Raw genomic sequence first — 27,541 nt, 5'->3', positions numbered from 1 at the left:
TACAAAAAAGTCAACAATTTGGATGATTATAAGACGGATGCAAATGGAATTTTTGTTTTTTTTTGATTTTCTTTTAAATTTTTTTTGGTTAGTTGTGACTGCTATTTTATGATAATTAACAAAAACAGAAAAAAATAATTTGAAACTTGCTTTGCGGGCCGCACTAACATGTCTCGAAGGCCGCATGCGGCCCGCGAGCCGCGGGTTGCTCAACCCTGATTTAAGATTATATAATATTTGTAGTATTTTTTACCCCCAAATGTATGCAGCAGCTTAACACATTATTCTAAAAAACATTTTCGTCAGAAAAAATGTAAAATTTAATTCGAACAGAACCAAAATTACTGCAATTGGTGCTTTATGCGTTATAACATTCCACATGTCTCAAAAACTTTAACTTTTCAAACGTTTTCATTTGATTTTTCATTAATAACAGAGTGTGTTGCAACTTACCCCTTTTTCTTAGTAGGGTGAAAATCGCATGTTGTTGTAAATTTAAAAATAACTGGTAAAATCAATAATTTTTCTGACTACGTCAATTTGGTGTCCATCAACCTTAAAACTTTTGATGAACGAGAGGTATAATTATCTGTAAGCATTAAGATTTTAGAATCCTTGAAGTTGAAAATTGTTGCATGTTGCCCCAGTTGACGGTACAGGTTGATTTATATTAAAGGTTGCAGTTTCAGTGACACGTAATAGTTAAAAAAAAATTTCTGTGTATGGCGAGGAATGAATGACATCTAGCTGTTAAAATCCTATGGACCAAATGAATTTAAAAAAATCCGAAGACTATGAGCGTTGTTCATTGATTGGTTTTTGTCGAAAAAACCATTTTGAGAGAGTTTACCTGTGTACTTTTATTATAGTTTTTTTGTGATTAAGAGTCAGATTTCTTCGGAATAATTTGTCTATTATATATAGGTTAAATTTTTATGTTTTTAACATTAAATTATTGATTTATTTCATAGTCTATAGATATATCTACGGTTTTCTTCAATTACATGCTCTAGCGCTGAATTTTGATCATGGGACTCATATACGAATATTTTTCACATGGGAGGACACATAAGGGGTCATATTTTTTTTTTTCAAAATATTGGGAACAAACTTCGATCAAAAACCTGTTATACAGGTAAATTGAAACACAAGGAAGCGTTAGCTCAAAAACGATGAAAATGCACATGGCACTCATATGCGGATGCGAAATGCATACATTTAGCGGTTTTTCCTGCATTATACAAATAGATTGAATTTCGATGCTCAGCAACTTGCAATCACGTATTAATCTTTGCTTTAGTGCGACACTTTAATAGTCGATCCTTCAACAAACTAAAGCTACTGATAATTGCATTTCTTTGAACCTAGTTTCGCTAAATAACTTTTGTTGAGACATTTAAAGTGTGAAATTTGAGTTTGTCGATCGTTTATTTACAATACATTTTAGAAAATTGAGCAGTGTAATGAATTGTGGAGGCAATTTTTCTTTTTGAAGATTTCGAAATTGTGATATTAAACTATAAAAACCAACTAAGAGATGTAATTTATCACAATAAGTATTTTATTTATTTTTACTGCCTATATGCAATACTCTACGTTTATTCCTCACTCTAGCTTAAATTCGAACGTGTTTTAAGCGGTTTCAGTTCAAAATTCACTCCTATCTAAACTGTCTGCTTCTAACATGGTTATGATATGATCGATATATGATACATATGGATTTAAGTAACGGTTGCCCTTTCGCTCTTAAGTAGATGGTACCGATTGAAGACGCTACTTTTGTTAAAAACTCGGCAGATAATTATCGCGTCAATTAAACAACGAAATCGAGTTACAAACGATCCGACTTAACGATCCTAATGTGAGACAAAAATAACTTTTTTTTGTTACGTTTTACTCTGACTTCAAATCGTATTTTTCCATTGCGTTTTGGTTTAGCTGTAGTTTTTTCCTCTTTAGTGGGTTTTTATTACTTTTTGTGCTTGTTTACCGTTTTTGTACAGAAGAAATTAACACCTTCCGCTAGCTCTGATTGTCAAATCGATTCGGCAAACATAATTTCTACCAGAAATGTTGTGATCGACATCACACGAAACTTTGTTATATGTCCGTTTTTGATTATTGGTGTAATTTTGACTGGTTGCTTGAGATTTGATTTGAAATTAAACAATACTGTTTTGGAAGAATATCTGCAATCTTTCGAATTTGGTTGATATCAAACAAAATCGGTCGATTTAAAGTCTGATCAGCACTATCATAAGTTAACACGATTGAATTATACTCAGTCGTTGCTAGATTAGAAGATTTAAGGATGGCTTAACAAATCTCATCTGCATTCAATTAATTGCTTCGTCTAGTTGTATCGATGAATCACTAACCGTAACTCGGTAGTGACTTAGTTAAAAGGGGATTTTACACGGGGGAAGAATAAGGGCGCTTACATACTAAGTACACATGTATGATTAAAAAAAATAGTTTGAGCACAGCCTTGCGGTCACTGGTTCCAATTTGGGGCCAGGATCCAGTTGAGGACTTATTTCGAATACACGGTTTCTATACGTATAGTGGAGCGGGGTTCTTGAACACATCTTGGACATCCGCGGAACCCCTCCTAGTTGATTACTTAGTTGCTGCATGGAACCACAATCATTGGGTTCAGTTGCGCCGGAATGGCGGCAACACTCGTGGGGGCTTCGTACGGTGGGGGTTTTTCGCGGATTTTTTCATTCTCAGTGCTAACGGTCGCCGTGACTGTTGTTTCTTGACTGGAGTCCGTTCCGGATGCCTGGGGACTCTGGCTCTGGGATCGACCCAGAAAGATGCTGCTAAAGCTAAACGGCGACGAACTGCTACTGGTTGGACTAGGACTACTGGCTGCTGCGCTAGTTGATGTGGAGTTGTTAGCGCTATCTACCCCACCGGTTGTGGGGCTGGAACTGTTGTCCGTTACTGATCCCGGTTCCGAAACCGGTCCAATCGGATTATGGCCCATAAGTGCTGCCGGGTTCAGCTTAATGGCGTCGTCATAACTTGGAGGAGCTACGGCCACTGTGTCATAGTCCGGTGGTTTCTCGCATCGCCTTTCCTCGGCCGAGCTAATTACGTGAATGGGATCGTCATTCTGAAATGATCAACAGAGGAAAGAAAAAAAAAAGTGAAATGAGTTTTTGCTGGAATAGGTCCGGTGATAAAAAGATAAATGTGTTAAACGGAATCGTTGAAATCGAAGGTTCCGTTCAAAGAAAGTCAGTTTAATTTGTTGGCAATGTGAAGGGGAATGAAAAGTTATTTTAACAACAGATTTTACTACGATATTGTGAGATCTTGGAAATCTTGTTTCAAATTAGCCGACGGTCGAAATTTTAATCGCTTTAGGCTTAAACGGATCATTGCCTACCAGAAAGATCCATGCCAAATATGAGTCCGATCGGTAAACGGAAAGATGTCGAGCAACAAGCTTGAATTGGTATAGAAATCAAAGACTTTTTGCTAAGATCTCCCATTAGAAACTTTTTTTTCACCAAAACTTTTCTCATAACCAGTCGGTTTTCCAAATTGTTTTTCCTAAATATTGAAGAAAATTCTATCAAAGACCACATATCAATAAAACGTATGACATAATTTATACTACGGATCGGAAAATTCCAAACGTCAGATTTTTGGAAAACCGCTTTTTGTTGTTACAACCAAGAACAATGAACGACTTAAATGTTTTAAAAATCAATACAAACTTCAGACTTAATATGCAACCTTTTTACGTTTTTCGATGGTTAAATTTTGCAGCAGCTTTTCAGCATTCCAATCATTGAATGAAGTCTGCAAGTTTTCAACAGTTGGCTGATTTGACCCTAATTTTGGTCTGGAACAAGTTAAAAAAGTTCGTTGAGTTGAATTATATACATTATGTATACGGGGTTTCCCTCAAAACATTTTGCCACTCTTCATGAAAAAATCATGCTGATTTCATTTATGATCAAATTAGTTAATATGCAAAACAATCAATTAAATTGATATCACTGCTAGTGATAGACACTAGCAGTGATGTCAATTGATTTTTTTTGTTTTTCAATGACATTAGACACACCCCTGTTAAATAACTAAAAGCTTCTCCGCCTTATGTTATACGTAGTTACGGTCTTCGACAAATTATTTCAAAGGAAAATTTCTTTTGGGATAATTCAAATATTACGTAACACGATTAGAGAGGGGGTTGTATTGCAGCTTGATACGGTTTGTGGATTTTGGAAAGAAATGTGAAACGAATTTGTTACAAAGGGAGTGGGTGGAGGGGGGGAGGGGGCTTTTCGAAAACGAGGGAAATTCGTTTTACGTAATATTTGAACGGCCTTTTTATCACGTTCGTTACCAAGAGTGGGAGACGCAAAATACGTATAAATTTGAAAAGTCGCAACACAAATTGAGAGATATATAATTTTATTCAAAATCATCTCGGATTATAACCATGTATAAAATATACATATTTGTGTTTTGAGCTTTATTAAAAAATCCTTGAATTTTAATGTTTAAAAGAACCATGGTAACAAACAAAATAACTAAATGATTGCAATAATATTCATTATCTTTGGTTTATTTTTTTCTTTAGCACAATTCAAAAATTGCTAATTTGAGGGCGACATATCCAAAAAGGCGAATCGTTTTTTTTTTCTGCTACCTCTAGTTTTTGAGATTCGAGAGTAAACTTGAAAAAAATTATTAACACAATTTTAGAACACTTCTAAGATACTCAAATCGAAGGTTTCGAATCAATGACTAACTTTTTCGAAGAGCGCGAGTAGTTGAAATTTCGGAGAAAATTGAGGCGTCCTTTAAGTTTATTTATCACAGTCTGGAGAAATACGAGAATTAAATCATATTTTGGAACATTTTCTTAATCAATATGAAACAAATATTTTTTTAAAAGCATAAGTCAAAAACAATCGCAGTCTTCAACAAAGTTGTAAATGAAAGTTAAATCTTTGATATCGAAAGCTCAAAACTGTTCTTCAATGATGTCACAAATCATTTTCTCCTATTGCTTTTTTTAAATTTGGGTTTATTTTTTTCCATAAATTTACCCTAAAAAACTGACTAAAAAAAATTCACGTTGAAAAATTACTTTTTTCACTGAAATCAAATCCTTATTTTTCTGCATAACAAAGATAATCCTCTACTGAATTAAAAGATAAAACATTGAGATTTTTTTGGGGAAATATTTTTAATGATCTGTAAATATGGAATGCATGCCAATAAATATTTAGATCTCTTTTTAAATATTTTCAATTGTTCAAATTATCTATGAAATCAGTTTTTTTTTTCAAATTATTCATATGGTTTTCAATGTTTTACAGAACTGAATCATGCTAAAATATTAAAAAAAAAGTCCGAAACCATATATGGGGTCGTATGCAGTAAAGGATTAAGAAATGTTCTCTGTGAAATTTTTTATGGCTTGTTCAAAAAATTAGATTGTTCCGTTTTAAATGTCTTTCAAAATTCGCAATTTCAACTAAACATAAAATTCATGGGTTATGAAGTTAAGATTTTGAAATTAATCAATTCAAACTGCAAAGTTTTAAATTACAATTTAACTGTGCTATGAAAATAAAAAATAAATCTTTCTTATTTTTATTGATTTACGATACTTCTGATTTTATTGTAATTAATTAAGATATCATTATTTTTAATTTCTTTTGAATTTTTTTTAAACATTCTTTTCAAAACTGGAATTTCTTAGTTTAAATTTAAAAAAAAAACAATGGGTGAATTTGAATTGAATAAATGTTTTTAATTTTTTCTATACCTCGAACTTTCAAATGCTGTTAAATGATCTTCAAGACTTTTTTTCCATATATTTTTTTTTTAAATTTTTTTAGTCAGAATTCAAGATGCAAAAACACTGTTTGGTGAATAATTTCAAATTAATAATTCATTTTAACAAGTTGCAAAAAGTTTATTTCTTTGGTTTATTTTTCAAGGACTTGCCAAGTTGGCTATAATTACGTCGAGTGCTAAAAAATAGAATTTTGCGAAGAGTTGCATACACAATTTTATGTAAATTTGGAAAAAACTTTTTGAAAATCCATTGATTCACCTATAAGAAGTGCATCTTAACAAATAACCACATTGAAACGACTTTTCCAAATGACTGAAAGTTTTTGATCATGTAGATCGTGGACCGTACTTTTGCAGGCAAAAAAATAATTTGTAGTGAAAATTAATCCTTTTCGATAATGTTTTCGGTTTCTAAAAGATAACTCATAATCATTGAATTGCATAAATGTAATTATAATAACAATTCAAAATTTTTTTTTTTTAAATATTGACTTTTTCGGTATATAAAAAATCTGTACTGAATTCTACAGATTTTTTTTAATTAAAAATATTTTAAATAAGCTAAAACAGAGGATGATGGTAGGGTACACCAAAGTTATCATAACAAATATCATTCGTTTTGTTTTTATTCCTGTTGATAATTGCCGACGTTAATATGGGGTAATAATAAACACTGTTAAGATTCTTGTTACGTAAAAATTGAAGTTACGTAAAAATGAAAGTTTAAAATATATCTGGAGGAATCTTAACACTGCGCCTAGATATGATTTGTGGTTTTGAAAATCTACCCTTAATTAGTGATGAAGAATTTTTGTATTCACAAAGGAACAACAAACCTTGCCCTACAATCTCATATTCACAGATTTTTAGAAACTGATAAAGTTATATATACCGATTTTCTTAAGCTATTATTGGTATTTTAAATTTTGAAGATAATCAAACAATTTTTAAAATAAGTGTTCATAATCTCTCCTGGTTGAAAAACATAGACAATTATAAATAATCCTCTGTGAATCAGTGAGATGAATTATTAGCAAAAAAAAAATATTACACTTTAAGAATGCAGATGAATGTGAAACGTCTGAAAACTACAATTTTACTGAATTAACAGTGACGAGGGAGTTACAGAATAAGACGCCCTCAGAAAAAAAAATTTAATTTTCAAAGATGTGGATTTTGTGAGCTGTAGTAACAAATTTGATATCTGTTACCTTTAAAAAATAACAGAATGTCACATGACGAATGATTGATTGAAAAGTCCTGTTTAGCACAATATTTTTCTTTGTAAACATTATTTAAAAATTTGATGTGGTATGGGATGTTTAATTTATCATTTAAATTAAATATGATGAAGATAGAATTCGTGTAAGTTACGAAAAAATCAAAATTTTAAAATTTGGCTATGTGTTGAAAAAAAATGGACAATCAAAGATTGGAAAACCTTGAAATGTTGACCCCCTGCAACGCATTTATTTATAGAGGATACACACGGTGAGCTATTTGAAAATCCAAATTGGTTCACTGGGGAAAAATTCAAAACCTTTAAGCACTAGTAAATAAGCTTTGATGATATATTGATCTACCTTTTCTAGATTTAACATACTGGGCACTATAAAGTGTACACATTGTGTTCCAAATTTTTAATAAGATTTTTTTAAATTTATAATTTTTGAATTTACTGTCTAGTGAAGAAAAAGATATTTACTTCTAGGTTCCCAGGCTGAGCAAAAACCTTTATTATTATCCAAAAACTTCAAACTTAAAGAATGTACACATATATGCTAATATTTTTCAAAGGAGCCTTGAAAATTGATTATATCTCCTTCCATGGCTGTAAAAAAAGGAGGGGGGGGGGTGGTGTTTAACAGGATTAGGACTCTGTATATAAATTTAATTAAGATTCGAATGTTTGATTAAAAATATATGAACTCAGATTAAAAACCAAACTGTTAAAATTAAAATACTAATAAATTGATGATTGAGGTCTCTGAAACAAATTTCAATTCTTGGCTCATATTGGAATATCATATAAATTAATATTAATTAAGAAATCATTTTTTTTTGTACATTTCAGAAATCTTATTGAAACTCGGAAACAGTTCCAAAATTCATATTAACAATACAGGTTTAAAATTCAGATTCAGAATTGATGTTCGAAATTCAGATTCAGCTAGTTAAAATTATCAAGCGAATTTATCGTTGAGGAATTGAAATTGCAAGCCACCGCAAGTTTTTAATTTTGATTGTAATTTAATTTTCAAAATTTCAAATTCAGTGAAAATTTGAGAATGGTCATTTAGAGAATGATATATTTACATGTTAAATTCAGGGAATTTCCTTTAGAATAGGATAAAGTAGCTTATCAGAAACAAAAGTATGACATTTGGGCTTGATAAGTTGGAAATTTTTTAATTAGAATTTCAAATGTAAGCATGAAATTGGATTAAAAATTCAAGAGCGGAACTCAGTTTTTCCAAAAATTTTCCAATATTTGTTCAACTACAGTTTTAATTTTTCCGTTGAATTTAAAAGTATAAATCAACGCAAATTTCAACAATGATCGAAAAACTAACATTAACTTTGCATTATTCATACTCATACTTATGCTTATAAAGTAAGAATTCCAGATTGCCTGGTTTTATTGATTTTATTCCCAAAAAAGCAAGAAAAATTCATAATTTGAAAAGATTTTTACGATTTTTTTTTTCAACTTTCTTCACTTTTTAAATTTTCTGCAAATTTTCGCACAAAAAACTTCAAATTTCTGTATTTTTTTTTTTTTCAATTTGTCAAATCTTAGAAAAAAAATTATCCATCTCTCGTAAAAAACGTTACATTTTTTACAATAGAAGGAAAAATTTCCTTATAAGAACATAATGTTTCATTTGCTGAAATATTTTCTTTATAAAAAGTAATGGATTATGTATTGTAGGATATGCATTCCAAATTCCCCTGATTTGTTAAGATTAGAATGAGTTTTCAAAGTGAAGTGAACATATAAAGCAAACTTAGTTTAATGATACTCAATTGTTTAGTGCTGGTTTTATCCAAATTCTTCATTTTTTTGGGGGAATTTGAAAAAAGATTTGAAAGCTGCTGATGCGATTCAATTTAAAAAAAATAATGAAAGTTTTAGGTGGCTTTAGTCACTTTGTTATAGATATTTTCGAAATATCACTGAATTATGCTAAGATTTATCCGGATTTTATGTTAAAATTCGAAATCAAATCCTCAGTATTATATTAACTTATAAGGTATTATAAAAACTTGTGTTCATTTGTTCAGCAAAATAATGCGGGGAGAATTCTGCAATGCTAACTTTAGGGCACCCCTTTAACTTACATTAATGTGGAACCATTCGAAATATGATGTCAAGGGGGTCCATGACCCGTTAAATTAAACATTTTTATTCCGATTTTATTTTCTTTCTTAGTTTTCTAGAACTTTAAGTGATATGATTTTAGTGCTATCTTAATTTAAATTCAAACAGCCTTGTATTTGAACGGCCTTGCAATAATGTTTTATCATTGATTGGATCGAAATTTGGGGCGGGAGCTAGGTTTCAAGCAAGTTGGGAAATGAAGGCTACCCTAATAAACAGTGAAATTTTGTTTATTTTTTGATAAAATTAAACATTAAAAAACTAAACAAATCTTCTATTTCAATAGAAAATTCAATAAAAAAATTTTGATTATAATACACTATAGTGTGGACCAGTTTTTAATTTGGAATTGGTAAAATCAAATATTTGAAATTATACTTGTGGTGCTCAACTGCGTAAAAACATTCGAAAATTAATTAACGTAATTTGTTCAAAATAAATTATTGTGGCAATAATTAAAAATTTTGTCAGCTTCACGTATGTATTTTAACATTCCACAAATCTACTGTTCTTTGTAAACAATGACATGGAAGCCGGAAAAAGGAAAAATTTGTGCACAGTTATTCGGAAAATCCATTGTGATCTGCATCTATGCTAGTTAAACAGCTGAAATTGCCCAGAAATACCGTATGATGCGTTATCAAACGACGATTCGGAAGCCTCAAGTCAATCGTCGGAGTGAAACTGTCGACCGGAAACTACGAGGTAAGATTTCAAAGACGATTAAGAGGAATTCCAATCTGTGTATTATGAGGAGAATTCGACTCCGGGAAGTAATCAAGACCTATCGAGCTAGCAAACAGCCAAATCTGACCATAAATCCGTGCGATACGGAAGCTTTACGACCAGGTGCTGAAAAAACTCGACGGGAGTCTTCTGAGGGACGATGAAACCTATGTCTAACTGATTTCGGACAAATCCCAGCTCAAAAATTTTTTTTTTGGCAAAGGCTCGGAGGAATGTTTTATGGCAAGGCATTGTAAGCTGTGGCAAAAAAAAACGAAATTTTTCGTGACAAATAAGACAAAACAAGTGTCTCCAAAAACGAGTTGTGTCGTTGATTCGAATCCACAACCCTTACGTTTTGTTTTGTTTTTTTGTTTTTCTGGGATGTTAACACTCTCGTGTTATTCATCCCCTACAACCCTTACGTAATTTTTTGGTCAGAATATATATAAAAAAAGTTAATCTAAAACTCAGGTTTTATGATTATAAGTATACAATAAGTAGTAAAAACCATTCGAACCTTTGAATCTGACAGACAAAATGTTAGTATAGGCATCGAAAATACAGGTTTCACGCTATTAGTAATAAAATATTGGAAACCATTTTTGGTAACGTTCCGATTCGAATCCTTAATCTTAGATGTTTATTTCAAATCAACTTTGTGGAGAGCGATAGTTAAACTATTTTCGAAGTTTAATTTTTATATTTTTAAAATTTGAGCTGCTAATGAACAAATCTCAATGGATTGTAAACCCTTTATCATATAATCGGAAATATAGCTGTTGCATCAGTAAGGGAAAATTTTACGCTTTGTAAGCTTAAAATCATACAATTCGGCATTTTGTTCCCATTTCACCATTGCACGTGGGTTCAGGAATTTTCGACAGAAAACATTGTAATGCTAAAACCTTAGAAACATTTCCGAGAAAATCACCAATTCGAATAGTTAAAAGTTAAAACCCGACTTACCTCATTCGTTCCCGCTCGATTAGGCGTATGCAACCAGCAGCACATGGCAGTACAGATCAGGCAAGCCCCGGCTGTGTTGGAAGTGCAACAGAAAATAGAAAGAAAAAAAAACAATAAACAATCGGAAACTAATCACTTGAGTAATTCCAGCTTCGGACGTGCTTTTGCCCTTTTTTACGATTAGGCTGGGCAGCGACAATGACACTAGATACTGACGTCGCGTCGGGGAAACCACGTTCCTCCCACCCTTCATCGTCATAGGATGACGTCAGAAGCCGATTCATCACAACTTGGGGTTGGGAACTTACCAAGAATACAGGCTACCCCGGTGTAACGGATCGGTTCCGAGTAGTGTTCCGCCAGGCCCAGCCAGTTGACTAGGGCACCCACGCACAGCAGTATCATTCCATACCGGTAGGGGCGCTGTGTGCGTCGAGATTCCTCCAGGGACATTACTGCAAGAAGACGGACAGAAACAACAAATCGGACGTTAGAACTCCCGAATGCTCAAGGTTTGTTTGGTTTTTGGCCCGGTCGCCCTGGCCGGCAGACGATGATAACATCGGCAAACTCACTTCTAAATTTTTTCTTCTACACAACACTACTCTACAGCTACTATATTTGTTAACAAATAACAATCAATGCGTTGTTTGGATCAGTCAACCGGTGATGTGAAAAATCACACGAAATCAGCCGGTTGTTGTTGGCGGTTAAAATGGCACTAGATATAGAGCAAAAATAAACACTATCGACTTGGGACTAGAAACGTTACACAGCAAACTGTTTAGCAGGTGCTGTTTTATGACTAGAATCTCCAGCGATTGATGTTCGACTACTAAAACCCTGGCTTCGATTACAAGATACCTATAGGAGGATTCGATTTGGTCGTTGGCGCGCCGTTTACTGAGCGATATCAGATGAGAACGTGAGGAATTATACGGTGCTCCACAGCACAGCAGTTCAGTCAGTCTCCAGGGGAGCGTTACTACTATTCAGCAGCAACCAAGAGAATCGAATCGACTCCTACATACAAACTAATTGGCTTGTGGCGCTAATGAATCCAGACGTGTGGGGCTCGCTCTGGGTGACGAATTTGTGTTTCAATTCTTATTCGACGTCACACACTGTGGTCGGTCATTATTGGTGCGTCATTTAAGCCGTTTGGAAAACCTACTTACTACCCATTTGAGTTACATCGGTAGGAATAGCCATTATTTTGTCACCCATTTTTGGTATATGTGTTTGAGAGTTATCAAATTTGGTTGATAACGTCTTAATTTTACTTTAACCCTTTGACGTAATAAATTCTGATTGAATATCATTGCCAGTTAAGGAGACGTATAACGCAACGTAAACAAATGTAAAAAATATCAATGTGCAGGGAATAACATTTGCAACGCATGCATATTAGGGGATTATGTGTGTATGGAAAAACAAACACATTTTTTGAACAAACATGACCTTTAAAAAAAAATTAAAAACGAACGCACACGTATAGGATCTCAGTGAAACTTCATGTTTTTTTAAGAGATCTAATTTACTTAACTTGGCGCCTTTTAGATATTTTTCAAAAAATCAAGCTTATAAGTCAATTTATTTATTTATTTTTTTTTATTTTTTTATTTTTATTTTTTTTGTTTTCTAATCGACGTTTTTCGGCGAGTTTTAGAAAATAAAAACGTTTTTACCAGTTGTCCAGACGTTTCGAGCTACTCTGGTTTTCGCTCCTCTTCAGTGGACACTAAAATTATATTTTGAAATTAAATCCTAACTTAATTAACAAATTTTAAAAATAAATCTTACAATTTTCTGGCCTTCGTCTATATTATTTGTTCTGGCTCAGTTTGTTTTGTTTTGCGTTTACTTTTACTTGTCATTATTTGTGTCAGTTTTGTTATGATAGGGTCGTAAGCTGTTTTGAAATTACATGAGTCTCTTTGCCTATCAACGACGTTCTGATCACCTCTTAATTTAATATAAAATGTTTCGGCAGTTATTCATGCATTATAGCCTGTTACACGTTCTAGAATTTTAGTGTTTTCAAAGTCAAATAAATGCCCGGTTTTCAAGCAATGTTGGGCTAGACCAGTGATTATCTGTTTTGTTGATACGGTTTTTTTATGTTTTTTGATTCGTTTCTCTAAAAACTGGCTAGTTTCACCAACGTATGACTTTTTGCATTGCCCACATTCTATTTCATATACTACATTAATGTTTTTGTTTTTTGGGATTTTGTCTTTCGTCTTTGTAAAGATTACATTTTTAATTTTATCTAATGGTTGAAACGCAACATTAATGTCGAATTGCCTCAGGTATCTGGAAAGTTTTACCCTCGGCCTAAACAATATGGTATTGTTCTGAATCAAAGCAATCGAAAGATTCCTTTAAATTCAACCACGGTAAATGAAAAGTTCATATACCAGTATTTCTATAGCAACTTACTACCTTCTTCAGTGAACGTTTTCGATTGAATGGTATCAAGTATCAATCGAAAACGTTCACTGAAGAAGGTAGTAAGTTGCTATCGAAATACTGGTATATGAACTTTTCATTTACCGTGGTTGAATTAAAAGGAATCTTTCGATTGCTTTGATTCAGTTAAATCATTCAACCAAGTAGGCTCATACTACAACAGAATGGTATTGTTGCAAAATTATTCAAAGTTCTTTTTGTGACACTTAATGTATTATAAATTTGATGTGGGAATTGAGGATATCTCAAAGCGTTCAAAGTTCTGATTTCATCATCATCCAGATAACATAGGGCTAAGTGGGGTAATTATGAACAAGGGGTAATTCCGAACAAACGCCGTAAGCGCCGTTAGGGTCATAGTAGGGTCTCAAAACTGATCAAATGTGATAGTCTGTCATTTTATTGATAAGTTACAGTTATAACTTGCAAACCTAACTGTATAAATTTTGTAGTTACAGTTATTAACAAAATGTATGTATATGAGAAACGGAAATCGTTTTGAGACGTGTCTTATCAATTGACTCCTTCGTCAATGTGAATGGAGATAAAATGTTGGTTTTGAAAGTTTTACGTTTGGTAATTGATGTTCCATTTGGTGTGATATGATTTTATGTTGAAAAAAATTTCCACCCTCGCGCAAAGAAGTGTTCATATTTACCCCATACTTTTCAAGATGTGGGGTAATTATGAACACGTGTTTTCTCAGCATTGGTTTATGATCAAAATTTACTTTTTATCTTCAAAATCACGATAACCATCCAAACCTTGAAAATAAGCCTAAAACATTGCTTAATTTTGTTTTTAGAATTGTGGATCTGTGATTATATGAAAATATGCCTTCCAGTCATGTAAAACTGAGAATAACCTAGAACTTCTCAACAGTAAATTTAAAAAATCAACCAGTGTCACTACTATGCACTGTTTAGATGTGGTTTCAATCTAGAAACAAAGCCAATATCGAAAGTCATTGCATAACAAGAATAGTTACAGTGTTCATAATTACCCCATAGACAAGGGGGTAATTATGAACAGACGGGGTAATTGTGAACAAGCATTTTACGCCCACAAGCTGCAACTTTAAAATAAGCAAAAAATCTTAAAATGAAGAAGGAAACCAGTCATTCATTTTTGGTTACTTTCTAGAATTTTAAAATTAAAGAGCTACTTATTTGAGCAGGTAGTATGAAAAACTGAGTAATTTTGTTCATAATTACCCCACCTAGCCCTACATCATAGCTGGCCAAAACAAGACCCGCTGGCATCATATCCCGCTTAGCTTATTCCAAAAGCTTTTAAATAAATAATTTTAATCTTTATATGTTCTAAGCGTTGAAGGTTTATTTTAATCCATTCAAACCAATTGGAAAAAGTTTTAATTCTGTTTCAACCTCATTCAAGAATTCGAAGCAAGAGTCTGAGAAAGCTTGAATTGTATATACCCAAGTAACCATAAGCACTCAAACCTAGCACAAATTCTGCTCAAACGTCGACTAAAGAACTTGATTCTGTGCATCATATTAGCTCTGTGAGCCAGGTTTTGCAAAATTAACGGCTGCATTAGTGCATAAATTGGTATAACCCTATAAAAGCACTGTGTTTGCATTGGTTGATGCTATAGCGTTAGCATGCAAAGTGCTGAGAAAATGCAAATGGGGTTCAATTTGGAATCGAACTCATGACATCTATGGCTTGGACATTTTTCAGTGACCCTGCTTATGGACCTACGTCTGCGTTAAATCTGTGAAAAAAGCCTCATTGGAATCAAATTTCTAGCAACTGATGCCCTAAATTTGTGGCCTTATGTCACTGCAGTTCTAAACATAGTACTAAAAAGCATTCAAACAAGCTTGTGTGTTGTCAATTTAATGCTTCGAAAATATAGTATTTGTAATTCTGATTTCAAGCTATGTTGCACTTCAAAAGCACTGTGCAAAGCCGATAAACTACTAGTTGCATTTTAAAAGAGTGGTATAATACTAATATGATGCAGAAAAGCACTCAACGGGCTCTTAGAATGCGAAATTGTACTTGATGTACTGATATAGTATAATTTAGCACTTGAAAGCTGGTATAAAGCTTTAAAAACGCAAGCTTTTAGAGCTTATGGTTACCTGAATTTTTTCGAATCATACATTTTGCGATAAATTTTTGTTATATGATGACTTCTTACCACCGGTTTTGAATATGGTTTGGACATTTCTGGGAGCGTTGAAAGCTTCTAGGTGAGCGCTAGGCTCTAATTCCAAATTTTGGGATCTATGAAAGGTCGCATGGATCATATTTTAGAAATTATTTAGGTAAATTTTTGTACGAAGCAATACCTTTAGGCCGGCGTTAAAATGCTAATTGCTCAATAGTCCATAGCATTTTTGTTAGAATATATATATTTTCCAACTTCAATTTTGTAAAACTTACAGATAAATAAACTCCTTCAATTAGTGGAAAACAACATTCATCAGATTTCTTGCATAAATAATGTTATCCACTCAGTGTAGTATGTTTCTCCGTTTCATCACCAGAAATTTCGTAAGAAAATAGATTTGTCAACAAAAAAGAAGCGAATTTATAAGCCTTAAGCGATTAACGGCAGGATACTAGAAAAAAAGCTTTAATCAGCATTCTTCCTTGTTGGATTCCTTTGGTGGAATTTCTTACTACAACGGAGCAGATAAATTAGCGATATACGTTTCAATTTCGGACACTGTTTCCATCAGAACGAAATGTTTTTTTTTTAGGACATTTAGTGATTTTATCTGCTTATTTTGATAGCTTCGATTGAAATCAACAAAATTTTCTTCAAATATTACTGCAAATTTAAAACAAACCACGTTTGATTTTTGCAACATGCATGCTGATCAACAATTCTTTTTTTTTTTTGCTTAAAACCATGACGCCACAATAAAAAATCGGTATTTAAAAGCTGGTTTTCGGTATAATAATTCTTATAATGTCGGTATGAAAACAGAATTTTTTTTCAAAGCGTATTGATAGAATGTTGGAAAAATTGTTATTTTATAATTTTAATGAAAAAAAATAGCGATTATAACAATTAAAAGGAAATTACAGTTGTTAAGCTAAGATATTTTCAGAAGACAGATTACCAGGCGTTATTAAACTCTTCTTTAAATAAAAAATCTTTTTCTTCTTTCAATTTGTAAAGAATGCTAAAACACCAGAAAATATAGAGTTTCGATTACTAACCTATTTTAAGATCCATGTTAAGCTTTTTTCTGTGTAATATAATTTTTTTTTACAATCAAATTATCAATTTTTTTATTTAGTTTTTTGCTGCTTAACTGTGTTGTTAACAAATGTTAGTTCATTTGCGTTCTTAAAAATTAATTGTGATTTGTAGGATTTTTTTTGTAATCATATTTTTTATAAGAAATATAAAGATTTATTATTAATTTTCTCACCTAGCATTAATAGGGTTCAGTCAAAGTTCGATCAGCAATATCAAAACATCTTATTTTCTTTGGGGGGACAGTTCACTGCGGCCGTACAGTGATTATTCACTTTTAACACTTTAAGTATCATTTAGTATTTTTATACTTTGAATTTTTTTATATTGAATTATGTCATCACAAATCACGAACGCACACATATCTTGGTTCCTAAGTTAAGCAGACAACTTCAAGATATGATCTTTTAAACGTTTTAAATATTCAATCTCAAGACAGTTGAAAATGCCAGCTAAATAGTAATCGGTTCAAAATAAAAAGTAATTAAAAAGATAGTTTTGGATGTATTTTGGAAAAAATCTGTTTGAACGAATTTGAAAAAAATCGTTTTGAACATTGGAAATCGGTAAATGTTTCGTCGCTGCTTAAGCGGATATAATTGGGCCAATCTAATAATTCAATTGATAATGATATGTTTAACCTTTATTCTGAATAATTAATGTTGAAATGATATATTCAACGAAGCTTTCTAAGGTGGATTAGAGTTATCGTTTAGTTGCTGTCTTAATAAGGTTTCTACATAGCAACACTCTACACTAGTGATTGTCAATACGCTAACTGCCAATCGTGGATTTCATCAATAGAAAACAAAAATAAAAAATAAAAATAAAAAATAAAAATAAAACATAAAAATAAAAAAAAAATAAAACATAAAAATAAAAAATAAAAATAAAACATAAAAATAAAAAATTAAAATAAAAAATAACAAAATTGACATAAAACCGTTCGATTTTGGAAACGGAAAATGTACGGGCGTGCTGCCAAAATTGAACGGGGTATGTATGTATGTGTTGTCAGACATTGGTAATACAATACAAAACAGAAGTTCAAAAACATTAGAACTTCTAAAAAAGTTCAACAAATTAAACCAAACGCAATTTGTTTAAAAATGGCGAAGTCTTCTCTAATAATTTACAATACCGACCATAAGTTCGGGATTACTTCTCCAAAATATGAAAATCAGGCATATCTCACGCGTCTTATGAAATTTGGCATTTTTTTTTATCCCATTTAAAAGATAGTAAGCGAAACCTTTATCTGAAGGTTTTAGCAAAATTTAGGTATATGTTTACTTGATATGGCTTAAACTTAGCTTATATTTGGAACATTTTTCAAAAACTGCACGCTAGAGTTCAAATCCGATAATCTCAGAGTGGAGTGGACCAATTTTCATAATTCAAGTTGGACTCGAGTCCTTTTTCCAAACTTATCAAAATACATTTGTTGAATTTTGTACTATAAATTTGCTCTGTACTTCAAATAAATAAACCAGCTATCTAAGTTAGGGGATGGTGGGGTATCGTGAGGAACCCTTAAAATCTCGGATATGTGCTGAGATAAAAATCTCAATTCAACCGTCATCGCAACAATAAAGTAAAAATTATGTTGTCTGTGAGCACGTGAGTTATATCATCCACACTCTTCATGCAAATAATCTAACCTTGAGACAATCCATGCGTGTTCAAAAATTTAAAACTATTTTCAAATCGGTTATTTTTTTGTTTTGTTCAGAATACTTAAGAAAACGAACACCCTCACAAGGATCTGGCTAAGAAGACGCTATCCTCTAGGCCCCGGTCAGTGGGTCTTATGAAAATTTGGTTGTGCCATCTGCCAGCAAATTTTATCTTAAAAAAAATTGGCCTGCCTGTTGAAAATGTTGGCCCTCCTTTGACTTATATGAAACGAGAAATTGGGAAATTAAATTCTTAAATCAAATGACTTTTAAAAAAACACTCTTTGTAACATTTTTAACCTTCAAAAATTAAAAAAAAATCCAGTAACAGTGACAACAATTGTCAATAATATATGAAAATTTAAAACAAATGTAATAAACATGAAAAACATAACAAAATTGACTATTTAGATAGACAAAATTTAGAAATTTTTTAAACATAGTTCACAACCGAATTCAAGATTCAAATTCACAGCTTTAGATTTTCCATACTAGGAGTTGTTTATGAAAAAAAATATTCTGGAGATGAACGAATATACTTAGAAAAGTTTATTATAAATTTTACATCTGTATTTTTAATCTTGCGTTGGTAAATACATTTAAGTTGTGAAAACTGAATTTTTAACAAAAACTTTCTATGTTGAAATTGAAATGCAAAATTAAAGGTTAATCGATCTAAATGTTAATCATTTTTTAACTGAAACATAAATTTTATGTAATGTTATCTAGATTAAAAACTTACGGCTTTTATATTTTTGCAGTAAAATTTATTGATGTACCTCGATTTCGATGTAATTGTTCAATATTCTGAAATATTATAGCTTTACAATAAAATGGCATTCATGAACTTCAACGTTTCCATTCTTTTTTTTTTGCTTTTCGAAACGTTATTTGTTGATAATGGTTTTTTAAATTATTATTTTAACCATTAATTTCATGAGATTGGATTTGTATTCTTATTAACATTTTCAGTTTTTTCCTGTTTGATTAATCCCGAAGCGCAAGTTATGTATTCGAAAGCTTACTCGATCTGTCTTCTTCAAAGAGTTTTCATCGAACTTCAAGTATCAGAAATAGGTTTAATTCCAAAACGCAATTTTCATTCAAATTCAAAACCAGGTTGAAAAATAAAAAATGGAGAAATTATGTTTTGTTAAAATTTATAAGTAGTTTACTCAACAGAAGAACTCCTAAGTGCACTCTTCAACATAACGTTCACATTTCGCAAGAAGTTATATTATTTTCAATTTCTTTGATTTCAAAGAGGCTTTTCAATTTGTATAATTCAAACTTCAAATAAATGTGTTTTGGCTCTCGGGGTTTTGAATTTGATTGAACTCTTGCTATTTACGATATTTCAAATTTGTAAAAAAATTTCTGTGAGTAATCGCACATTTCGAATGCAATTTATATTCTTTATTTACAGCTTCGAAGTTTAAAATTTTCAGTTTTTAATTAAGCATTGAGAGCACGAAATTAGTATATTTTATAATTCTGAATTTAGTATACGTTTGGGCGTCAGTCCTTTCAAATCCGAATTGATTCATCTCGCTTTGTCATTTCAATGTTTAATTGATAACAAAATCCTTCTTTTTTGGAATTTTTTTTCAGATATAATATTAATCGTTTTTCTCTTTTAACGTTGAAGTTGAGTTTTTTGAGAAAACCATACAGTTTTTAACAAATTGTTTTATTTCACAACTCAAATAAAACGAAACAACTTATGCGTTAAAAATAATAATTTAAATATACCCTTCATTAAAAAAAATCCGATTTTTTGAAACAATTTAACTAACTCTGGATAAACAGAAATTACTGGGCTTCTTTTTGTGTGTTGCCTAAGAGTTCACCATTGCATTTCTTTCAAAATATCTGCAATTTTTTTTATTTTAAACTCTGAAGGTTTTTTGAAAGATTTGTGAATTTATATGAAATTGATTTTTTCTTGATTTGATGACCACCAACAAAGTTGTGCTTCGGCTATCTTAAGTAACTGGGCCAAGTTACGATATCATTTTACAATTTAATTACCAGCAATAAGAATTATTACACCCCTTTCTTTTCACAGCTTGAGCTGATGCTTGAACCATTTCGTTTGCTTTTGCTGTACACATTGAAGCAATGACTCATTCTTCTTTGGGAAGAAGTGTCGGGAAAATATGATACTTAGGATTTGATCTTGATTAAGATTTAGAAAAGAAGTTTTCCTTTACAGAACTGTTATTATAATGTTTTATTGAATATGTTCGTTCGACTAGATCTAACAATGTTTCACACCGGAAACAAAATCTGCTCCAGTTTAGAACAACTTTTTTTTTCAAAGTTCATGTAAGGTTTGTTGTTTCCGTTCCAAAATGTAAAGCAGCTCTCTGAGATGAAAACGAGTTCGCCGTTTGGGCCACGAAACTCGAGCTTAACATTAAAAAAAATATGACTCATCGTTGGTCTTTAAACCTGTGACCGATACTTATCATTCCAGTTTTCATGAGCTTAGTTTAAACTAAGGGTAGACATGTGATTTTATTTTATTTTTTTGCAAATAAATTGAAATGTTTTTTTTTTCACTTGTATTGTATATTTACAGATTACATAACCCTAGCCTTTATGGTAATTGGGCTCCCGCCGTTCCGAGAGAAGACACATCAATTCAACAATCGTTGCTCCCGCTCGGTGACAAAAACGCCGGAACGTATTGCATCAACATTGTGAAATCCAGTGGGCAGAAATTCCATTCCAAACAGGTAAATAATCATTGACAGTCATTAGGGGGAGCGCCGGATGAATATTCTAGAGATGGGTATTACCATAATTTAAAATCATCAAAAGTAAACGATTGTCGCGAAAAATTGTTACAAGGTGGTTTTTTTACCCATACTAAATTGTTTGTGCCTATTTTTCCGGCTTACACCAGCGCTGTTCGGTCGATTCAGAAAAAGCAGCTCAAGTCGGTTTAGGCCTACCGATTCCACCGATCAGCTGTTTGTCTTCAGATTGGCTAATTGATTTCTTATCACCTATTTCTACCCATATACATATGTTGATAGTAGTCAATCACTCGTGGTTGGGCCCAGAGCTGGATTGGTTTTTGTACGCCATTTTTTATCGCTCAATCACGTTTTTTTTTGCTCATTCGTTTTAGTGAACACAATCCCATATCGTTGCGATTGATTAACATTGACATTTTTGTCATTTTTGTCATTTTTGTCATTTTTGTCATTTTTGTCATTTTTGTCATTTTTGTCATTTTTGTCATTTTTGTCATTTTTGTCATTTTTGTCATTTTTGTCATTTTTGTCATTTTTGTCATTTTTGTCATTTTTGTCATTTTTGTCATTTTTGTCATTTTTGTCATTTTTGTCATTTTTGTCATTTTTGTCATTTTTGTCATTTTTGTCATTTTTGTCATTTTTGTCATTTTTGTCATTTTTGTCATTTTTGTCATTTTTGTCATTTTTGTCATTTTTGTCATTTTTGTCATTTTTGTCATTTTTGTCATTTTTGTCATTTTTGTCATTTTTGTCATTTTTGTCATTTTTGTCATTTTTGTCATTTTTGTCATTTTTGTCATTTTTGTCATTTTTGTCATTTTTGTCATTTTTGTCATTTTTGTCATTTTTGTCATTTTTGTCATTTTTGTCATTTTTGTCATTTTTGTCATTTTTGTCATTTTTGTCATTTTTGTCATTTTTGTCATTTTTGTCATTTTTGTCATTTTTGTCATTTTTGTCATTTTTGTCATTTTTGTCATTTTTGTCATTTTTGTCATTTTTGTCATATTTGTCATTTTTGTCATTTTTGTCATTTTTGTCATTTTTGTCATTTTTGTCATTTTTGTCATTTTTGTCATATTTGTCATTTTTGTCATTTTTGTTATTTTTGTCATTTTTGTCATTTTTGTCATTTTTGTCATTTTTGTCATTTTTGTCATTTTTGTCATTTTTGTCATTTTTGTCATTTTTGTCATTTTTGTCATTTTTGTCATTTTTGTCATTTTCGTCATTTTTGTCATTTTTGTCATTTTTGTCATTTTTGTCATTTTTGTCATTTTTGTCATTTTTGTCATTTTTGTCATTTTTGTCATTTTTGTCAATTTTGTCAATTTTGTCAATTTTGTCATTTTTGTCATTTTTGTCATTTTTGTAATTTTTGTCATTTTTGTCATTTTTGTCATTTTTGTCATTTTTGTCATTTTTGTCATTTTTGTCATTTTTGTCATTTTTGTCATTTTTGTCATTTTTGTCATTTTTGTCATTTTTGTCATTTTTGTCATTTTTGTCATTTTTGTCATTTTTGTCATTTTTGTCATTTTTGTCATTTTTGTCAATTTTGTCAATTTTGTCATTTTTGTCATTTTTGTCATTTTTGTCATTTTTGTCATTTTTGTCATTTTTGTCATTTTTGTCATTTTTGTCATTTTTGTCATTTTTGTCATTTTTGTCATTTTTGTCATTTTTGTCATTTTTGTCATTTTTGTCATTTTTGTCATTTTTGTCATTTTTGTCATTTTTGTCATTTTTGTCATTTTTGTCATTTTTGTCATTTTTGTCATTTTTGTCATTTTTGTCATTTTTGTCATTTTTGTCATTTTTGTCATTTTTGTCATTTTTGTCATTTTTGTCATTTTTGTCATTTTTGTCATTTTTGTCATTTTTGTCATTTTTGTCATTTTGTCATTTTTGTCATTTTTGTCATTTTTGTCATTTTTGTCATTTTTGTCATTTTTGTCATTTTTGTCATTTTTGTAATTTTTGTCATTTTTGTCGTTTTTGTCATTTTTATCATTCTCGTCATTTTTGTCATTTTTGTCAATTTTGTCATTTTTGTTATTATTGTCATTTTTGTCATTTTTGTCATTTTTATCATTCTCGTCATTTTTGTCATTTTTGTCATTTTTGTCATTTTTGTCATTTTCGTCATTTTTGTCATTTTTGTCATTTTTGTCATTTTTGTCATTATTGTCATTTTTGTCATTATTGTCATTTTTGTCATTTTTGTCATTTTTGTCATTTTTTGTCATTTTTGTCATTTTTGTCATTTTTTGTCAGTTTTGATGCTCATGTTTTGAAACACACACTGAAAAATTTTGATATTCGAATTTCGAAGTTTTGCCATATATGAGGCACTTAGGATCAGAGGGGTGCAAGTGATTTTTTATCAAAACTGAGATAAACTGTTTTTTGGATAGTTAAAGTATAGATTAACATTCTGTAGAAGACACAGGTCAAAAGAAAAATTATTTCGATATTTTAAAGCTATTTATAAAAAAACGTGTCAATGAAAATCGTGTTTCGTTTGGTGTCAGAAAGGTGCAAGTGCACTTGCACCCTTCTGACACCAAAGGATTATACTTTTAGGCTAATTTCATTAGAACGTATACATTTTTGTTAGTTGAAAACAACATCATCTAGCTCCTACTAGGATTTTCTACTGGTTCTGACCAAGATAATCCAAAGTCCTCAGATAGAGAAGTGATGAAAATAGATTCAGGTGTAACTTCGTCGGCATGAAAATCTCATTGTTATGTATACAAAAAATTCTAAAATATTTTTTTTATGGCAAACTCAGCCAATGCTAATAGGGATAAAAGGCAAACACAAAACGCACTTAACAATAATTTTTTGGCAAATATATCTAAGAAAAATCTCTCGGATTATAGCACAGAGGATTCAGATTTTTCGACAGGCTCTGATAATGATGTCACATACTATCCCACGGAACAAAATGAAACTTCGAAAAGTTCAGATGAGTCGTTGCGACAGGTAGTTTATAAAAAATTACATTAAGTCTTTTAAGGAATATTTACATAACTGTTTAGGAAAGAGGCCTGGTATAATTAGACCAAAAAAAGAAAAATTAAACATCCACGGTTCTTCTGGAAAATCAGAAGTTGCTGCTGCTGCAGTTGCTAGCGAGAATGAGTCCATTCCTGGAGAGTCAACTGGCCATTCATCAAGACCCCAAAAACGCCAACGAAATCAGGCAGTCTGGAAACTCATCTTGCGAAAAAAGATACGAAACCAAGGGGAAGCGTACGTTGGTTCTACCGGAAAAAGCGACCAGCTAAACAGTTAATTTCAATGAATGAACACATATGCAGGTATTCTTGTGTATCCATTAAGGAAAAAAAGAGAGTGAAAGATTTCAACAAATTCTGGGAATTAGGATAATGGAACTTGCAAACCTCGTTCATTATAAGTTGCATAGAAATTTGAAGCCCGAAAACGCAGAAAATTAAATGTGTGAACAAAAACAAAACATCTAGTATCGTACTGAAAATACTCGTTCCATACAAGTTCCAAAAGGATGCAATCATATTGTTTGGAGTCAGAGGGGTGCAAGTGTCATTCTTGGGATCAGAAGGGTGCAAGTGAAAAATATCAATAAAAGTAGTTCGCCGTTTTAACATAAATATCGCAAAAACTTTGTTTTTTCTTTCAGAATCGTTCATTTTAGACCTCATGAGACACACTCCATCGAAAATTTAGTAGAAAAATTGATTCGATAATTTTGATTTAGAAAAAAAACTTTGAGGCCCGTTTTCTCGAAATCATCATTTCGGCACTTGCACCCCTCTGATCCTAAGCGCCTCATATGTGATTTTTTTTTTGAACTTAAAACACAAATTAAAGCAAAATGATTACTTCTGTAGCTTGTTTCGTTTGAAACAATTCCTTGAAATGTTAATCAGGCATAAATTTAAACTTTGCTTTCAATATTTTTGTTATATTCAACAGTGTAACCAAAATCTTTTTGTTTTTAAAAAATAATTTTAAAACTGTTTTTGAAAGTCGAATGAGGCATTTAAATGGATGCTGTAAAAAAGCAAAATCAGCTCTGACATTGTTGAAATCACTGAAAATGAGTATTTATATACCAGTGCTATTTTTAAAACACCTTTTTCAAAACAATACAATTTTGGAAAGACTTTCAACAAAAATGCAGAAAGCTGAAAAAAATCATATTTATTGTTTTTATAGTATCTCAGATACACTTACCCATATGTATAGTTTTAGTAAAGATTGACGTTAAGTTCACTATAAACAACGCAAAACGAGCTGTGTTTGCAAACACTTGAGCTACCATGTGACAGAACCATCTCGACGAATCCGTTGTTTCTCTTTGCTTTATTTTGCTTGAGAATAAAACCAACAACAACAGTGACGTCTTCGGTGGAAGATTACAAATCAAAACCCTTTGACAATTACCTAACTGATAACAGCAATTGCCGGACCGCCTAGACGAGGTGCTCACCAGGACCATGTTTTGGTGGGTTATTTTTAACACTTTTGAACCTTTTATTTTTTTCGTTTGTTTTGACAGTTCTATCACAAAACAATCCGATGACAGTCAAGGACTTCTGCCGATTGAACCGTATGCCCAATTTGAACTAAGAAAACCGGTAGAATGAACCCAAACTTGGGATTGGAACGAAAATACGAGCTACTACCCGTTTGTAAGGGCGCTCAAACTCACACTGAACGACTTTTGAGGTAGGTTGTTGAACAGACTGGAGGTAGAAGACTGTGAAGAGTAGAGTAGATGGTCTGGTCAGTCCATTGGCCAATTTTTGCTTACCGATTATTCGGAGATAGCGCCAGTTCGCGAATAGAACAGATAAACATGCGCTTGTTGAGCGCTGAGCAAACAAAATAGCTCTCGAATGGATGAAAACAACATTCCTAATTGGCCCGTTTAAGGTTGATGAATCTTTATCAGATTAACACTGATGTATATTTTTTTACTGTGTACCTTAAGTGTTAGTACAAATGTTATTTATGTGAAATGTTGAAATTTAAATACTCTGTCTCATCAAACATTGAGCGCGTAAGAAATTACAGAAAAGGTTGAATATGCTTCTAAACTGATACCAATATTGACACCTGTTGTAAAAAAGAACTTCGGTAGCATTTTACAATATCGATAACCCCCTGCTTATGTTAAAGAAAAATCCTTCCACAGAAACAGAAACATTTGGCAGCGATTAATTAATAGGAGAACACCCTAAATCTGTAGCTTCACAATCCTCTCAATTTACATTTGAAAACAAATTTTATCTGAAATCATCTATTTTCCACTATAAAAAAATATCCACGGAAGCGCCAAGATCAAATCGCGCTGAATGAGGAAGCCTCCATCACCACTATATTAGTTACAGCTTTGGGGCAATCTTTCCGAAAAGTTTGAGTCAGCAGCACCGCCTATCAACGGGTTTGTTTTCTCGAGCTGATTTATGTTTCGATTTGGGACACAGTTTGACAAATGGTCCGGACCGGTTAGTGAGCTGCAAATTCAAATATGGTTTTAAATTCGTTCCTATGAGAAGAGAGAGAAAAAAAAATTCGACTAAAAGTCTGCAAATTACCGGTTGCGTATATTTTTATAGGCCACCAGGCGGTTCCGAAAAATTTTGGATGGCGTCTACCGCATTTGGACCGGTTTGCCGTTGACTTATTGGTTCTCATAGGCTTAGCGAAAATAAATAAACTTGACGGATCGTCGATCAAAATAGCTTTTAATCTTTCGGACGGTGTTTAAAGTTTAAGCTATGTATATGCGTGTGAAGTGATCATAACATTTGAAGTAGAAGTCGAACAGATGTTAGAACTAGGGAAAAGGAAAAGATTTCGAAAAGTAAAGATAATTTAACCTTCGTCATTCCAGTCTAATTACATGACATTGAACTCATGATACAGAAAAAAATTAGTTCTTCACTGTAGTTTAAAATAATTTTAAATTTTAACATAAAAAATTTGAGCCAAATTTCAAACCAATTTAGACCTTCTGCACATAGAGTGAGATACATTTTAGTTAAAGCTGCTTATCTGACGATTTGAAAATTATCTGAAGTGGCTTTTATTTTGGTACCTTAATTTGAAAAATTTTGGTAACTGGCGTCTCAGCTCATAACACTACTGGAGATTTTTTTTATTATCAGACAACTTGCGCCGGGGGTCTTCAGATCTTTCCAAAAATTGTTCATTTTTACGACTTAAAAACACATGAATTTTTTAAGATTCAAAAAAATATTTTTCAAGTAAGATTTGGTAAAATTTGTTTGTCAATAAAATAAAACCATATTTCAAAACTACATGACTTTGTTATTTTTTACTGAAATACAAAAAAAAAATAGAACCTGAAAACGCATTTTAATTTTATCAGCTTCCCTATTAAAATATTTATAAAAAATTAGCTGACCCGGTAAACTTCGTTTTACCTTTAAATAAATAAATCGTAATAAATGTT

General features: G+C 31.7%; 1 protein-coding gene across 2 annotated transcripts; it reads right to left on the bottom strand.

Moving 5' to 3' along the window:
* Nucleotides 1–1,552: 1,552 nt before the first annotated feature.
* On the bottom strand, nucleotides 1,553–25,651 carry LOC129749310 (uncharacterized). 2 transcript variants are annotated; one of them, XM_055744252.1, is made up of 4 exons: nucleotides 25,504–25,651; nucleotides 11,218–11,364; nucleotides 10,910–10,980; nucleotides 1,553–3,121 (listed from the first exon to the last, which is right to left on the bottom strand). In XM_055744252.1, the coding sequence occupies exons 1-4, from the start codon at nucleotides 25,556–25,558 to the stop codon at nucleotides 2,624–2,626; spliced, it is 771 nt and encodes a 256-aa protein (XP_055600227.1). In that variant the 5' UTR covers nucleotides 25,559–25,651; the 3' UTR covers nucleotides 1,553–2,623. The 2 variants fall into 2 exon arrangements, with proteins under 2 accessions (XP_055600227.1, XP_055600228.1); XM_055744253.1 differs by lacking the exon at nucleotides 25,504–25,651 and adding an exon at nucleotides 11,485–11,750.
* Nucleotides 25,652–27,541: the final 1,890 nt, after the last annotated feature.

This window comes from Uranotaenia lowii, chromosome 2, assembly GCF_029784155.1.
Source record: "Uranotaenia lowii strain MFRU-FL chromosome 2, ASM2978415v1, whole genome shotgun sequence".
Lineage (NCBI taxonomy): Eukaryota > Metazoa > Arthropoda > Insecta > Diptera > Culicidae > Uranotaenia > Uranotaenia lowii.
This window is presented reverse-complemented; position numbering and strand designations above follow the sequence as displayed.